Source organism: Monodon monoceros, unplaced genomic scaffold (genome assembly GCF_005190385.1).
Source record: "Monodon monoceros isolate NGI ecotype Baffin Bay Population unplaced genomic scaffold, NGI_Narwhal_1 Contig3652_ctg1, whole genome shotgun sequence".
Lineage (NCBI taxonomy): Eukaryota > Metazoa > Chordata > Mammalia > Artiodactyla > Monodontidae > Monodon > Monodon monoceros.
The window spans coordinates 1-2,151 of NW_021699569.1; the positions used below are offsets into that span (position 1 = coordinate 1).

General features: G+C 57.1%; 1 protein-coding gene across 1 annotated transcript; it reads left to right on the forward strand.

Annotated features, from left to right (window-relative positions):
* Window positions 1-378: 378 nt before the first annotated feature.
* On the forward strand, window positions 379-2,147 carry LOC114907157 (protegrin-2-like; the record flags this gene model as incomplete). The annotated part of the gene is made up of 2 exons (XM_029242541.1): window positions 379-1,411; window positions 2,046-2,147. Coding segments are annotated over exons 1-2 (456 nt in total), but the record flags the coding sequence as incomplete, so codon positions are not given.
* Window positions 2,148-2,151: the final 4 nt, after the last annotated feature.

Genomic DNA, 2,151 nt, shown 5'->3' on the forward strand with positions numbered 1-2,151 from the left:
GGGGAGGCAGGAGGGCACCCAGGAGAGTGGCAGCAGGGGACAATCGGTCAGTTTCTGGAGGAAAGAAGGGCTCCACCGCCTGTGATGTTAAAGATAAGGCTTGAGGGTCTTCCCTGGTGACGCAGTGGTTAAGAATCCGCCTGCCAATGCAGGGGACACAGGTTCGATCCCTGGCCCACGAAGATCCCACATGTCACGGAGCAACTAAGTCCACACACCACAATTACTGAGCCTGTGCTCTAGACCCCGTGAGCCACAACTACTGAAGCCAGTGTGCCTAGAGCCCGTGCTCCGCAACAAGAGAAGCCACCGCAATGAGAAGCGCGTGCACCGCAACAAAGAGTAACCCCACTCGCCACAACTAGAGAAAGCCAACACGCAGCAATGAAGACCCACTGCAGCCATAAATAAATAAAATTTAAAAAAAAAAAGATAAGGCTTGAGCATGGCCTCCAGATTCAGGGAGGGCTGTCCTGTTGCAGTGGCCTTCACGGTGAGATGGAGCAAAGAAGTGTGGTCAGGGTATAGATGATCCTTTCTCAGGCTTGGCTGGGGAGAAGCCAGGGCAATAAGGCACGTTTGGTGGGGTCAGGGGAGAGGAAATGTTTTGGCTGAGAAAGCAGTGGAGAAAAATCAAGGAGAGGGGACAAATGGAGCTCACTGTCTGAGTGCTGAGTGCAGAGAAAAGGATGGTGTGGGCTTTGCATCTGCCAAGGGATTGGCTGGGTGTGTAAGTCCTTAGCTGTGAGTGGTACCGTCAACCACTCATCAAATGTTCATTGACTGCCTATTGCATGCCAGGGAGTGCCTAGAACTGGAGATTCAGTAGAGAATACACTTTGTCACCCTGATTCCTGAGGAGGCCAGAGTGTGGAGGCAGAGGGGACGTAAGACAGAGCCTGGTCCTCCCTCTCCTGGAGGACTCAACACTCTTGAGCAACCCTGCCTATGACACTCCCCATGGGCCCCAGGAGAGGCCAAGACATTGTCAGGGAGATGGAGAAATCATTTCTTCATCTTCACAGGAGGCTTCCCTTGCCCACTGCCCAGCAACCCCATGAGGCAAAAGCAGGGGCTGAGGCAAGTCCAGCTCACAGCCGGGGAGCTCAGGGATGGGGCAGGTCAGGAAGACGCGTGGTTGGGCCATTGCATCAGGCCCAGGAGGGGCATAAAGGAGGGTCCTGCATGCTGGGAGGAGGCCAACTTGGGGACCATGGAGACTCAGAGGGCCAGCCTCGCCCTGGGGCAGTGGTCACTGTGGCTACTGCTGCTGGGACTAGTGGTGCCCTCAGCCAGCGCCCAGGCCCTCAGCTACAGGGAAGCTGTGCTCCATGCTGTGGATCGCCTCAACGAACGGTCCTCAGAAGCTAATCTCTACCGCCTCCTGGAGCTGGACCTGCCTTCCAAGACTGCGAGTCAAGAGGGGCCTGGGGAGGGGGCTGTCTCCCACTAGTCTTGGCCACACTGTCATCCCCTTTGCTCAGGCTGTACCTCCTGTCAGTAAGGCACTTCTCCTCTAGGTGGGCTCCCACCTCTTCCAGGAAACCTTCCCAGAGCTGGGTCCCCTCCCAGCCTGAGAGCTTCCTGCCTTAGCATCTCTACTGTGGGAACAGATGCCCTGTACACCCTGTTCGGGCTTAAGGGGCTTCTGGGAACTCCAAGGATGGAGGGGTGTCCTTGGCTCTGTGATGTGACTTCCTGGCTTTGGTCCCCTCTGCACTTCTTTGTTCCCTACCAGGGAGGGCTCTGCTCAGCCTGGTGGTTACAGTGATGAGGCTTCTACCTGCAGGCAACCCCTGACTTCCCTCAGCCCCTCAGAGGTTCAGATGCTGTCGTCAGAGCTGGTCTGAGGTCCGCTCCTGTTCTCTGTGTGCCCGTGAGGCCTGGAACGGGCTCTGTCCCTTCCCCTGTGCACCCAGCACCAAGCCCAGGGCCAGGCACACAGGAGGGGCTGGAGAGGCTGCCATCTAGGTGGGGGCAGGGAGACAGATCAGAGAAGGAAGCATGAGCCCGAGCCCAGTCTCCCCACATTGATCCTTGACCAGGATGAGGATCCGGACACCCCAAAGCCTGTGAGCTTCATAGTGAAGGAAACCGTGTGCCTCAGGACGACCCAGCAGCCCCCGGAGCAGTGTGACTTCAAGGAGAATG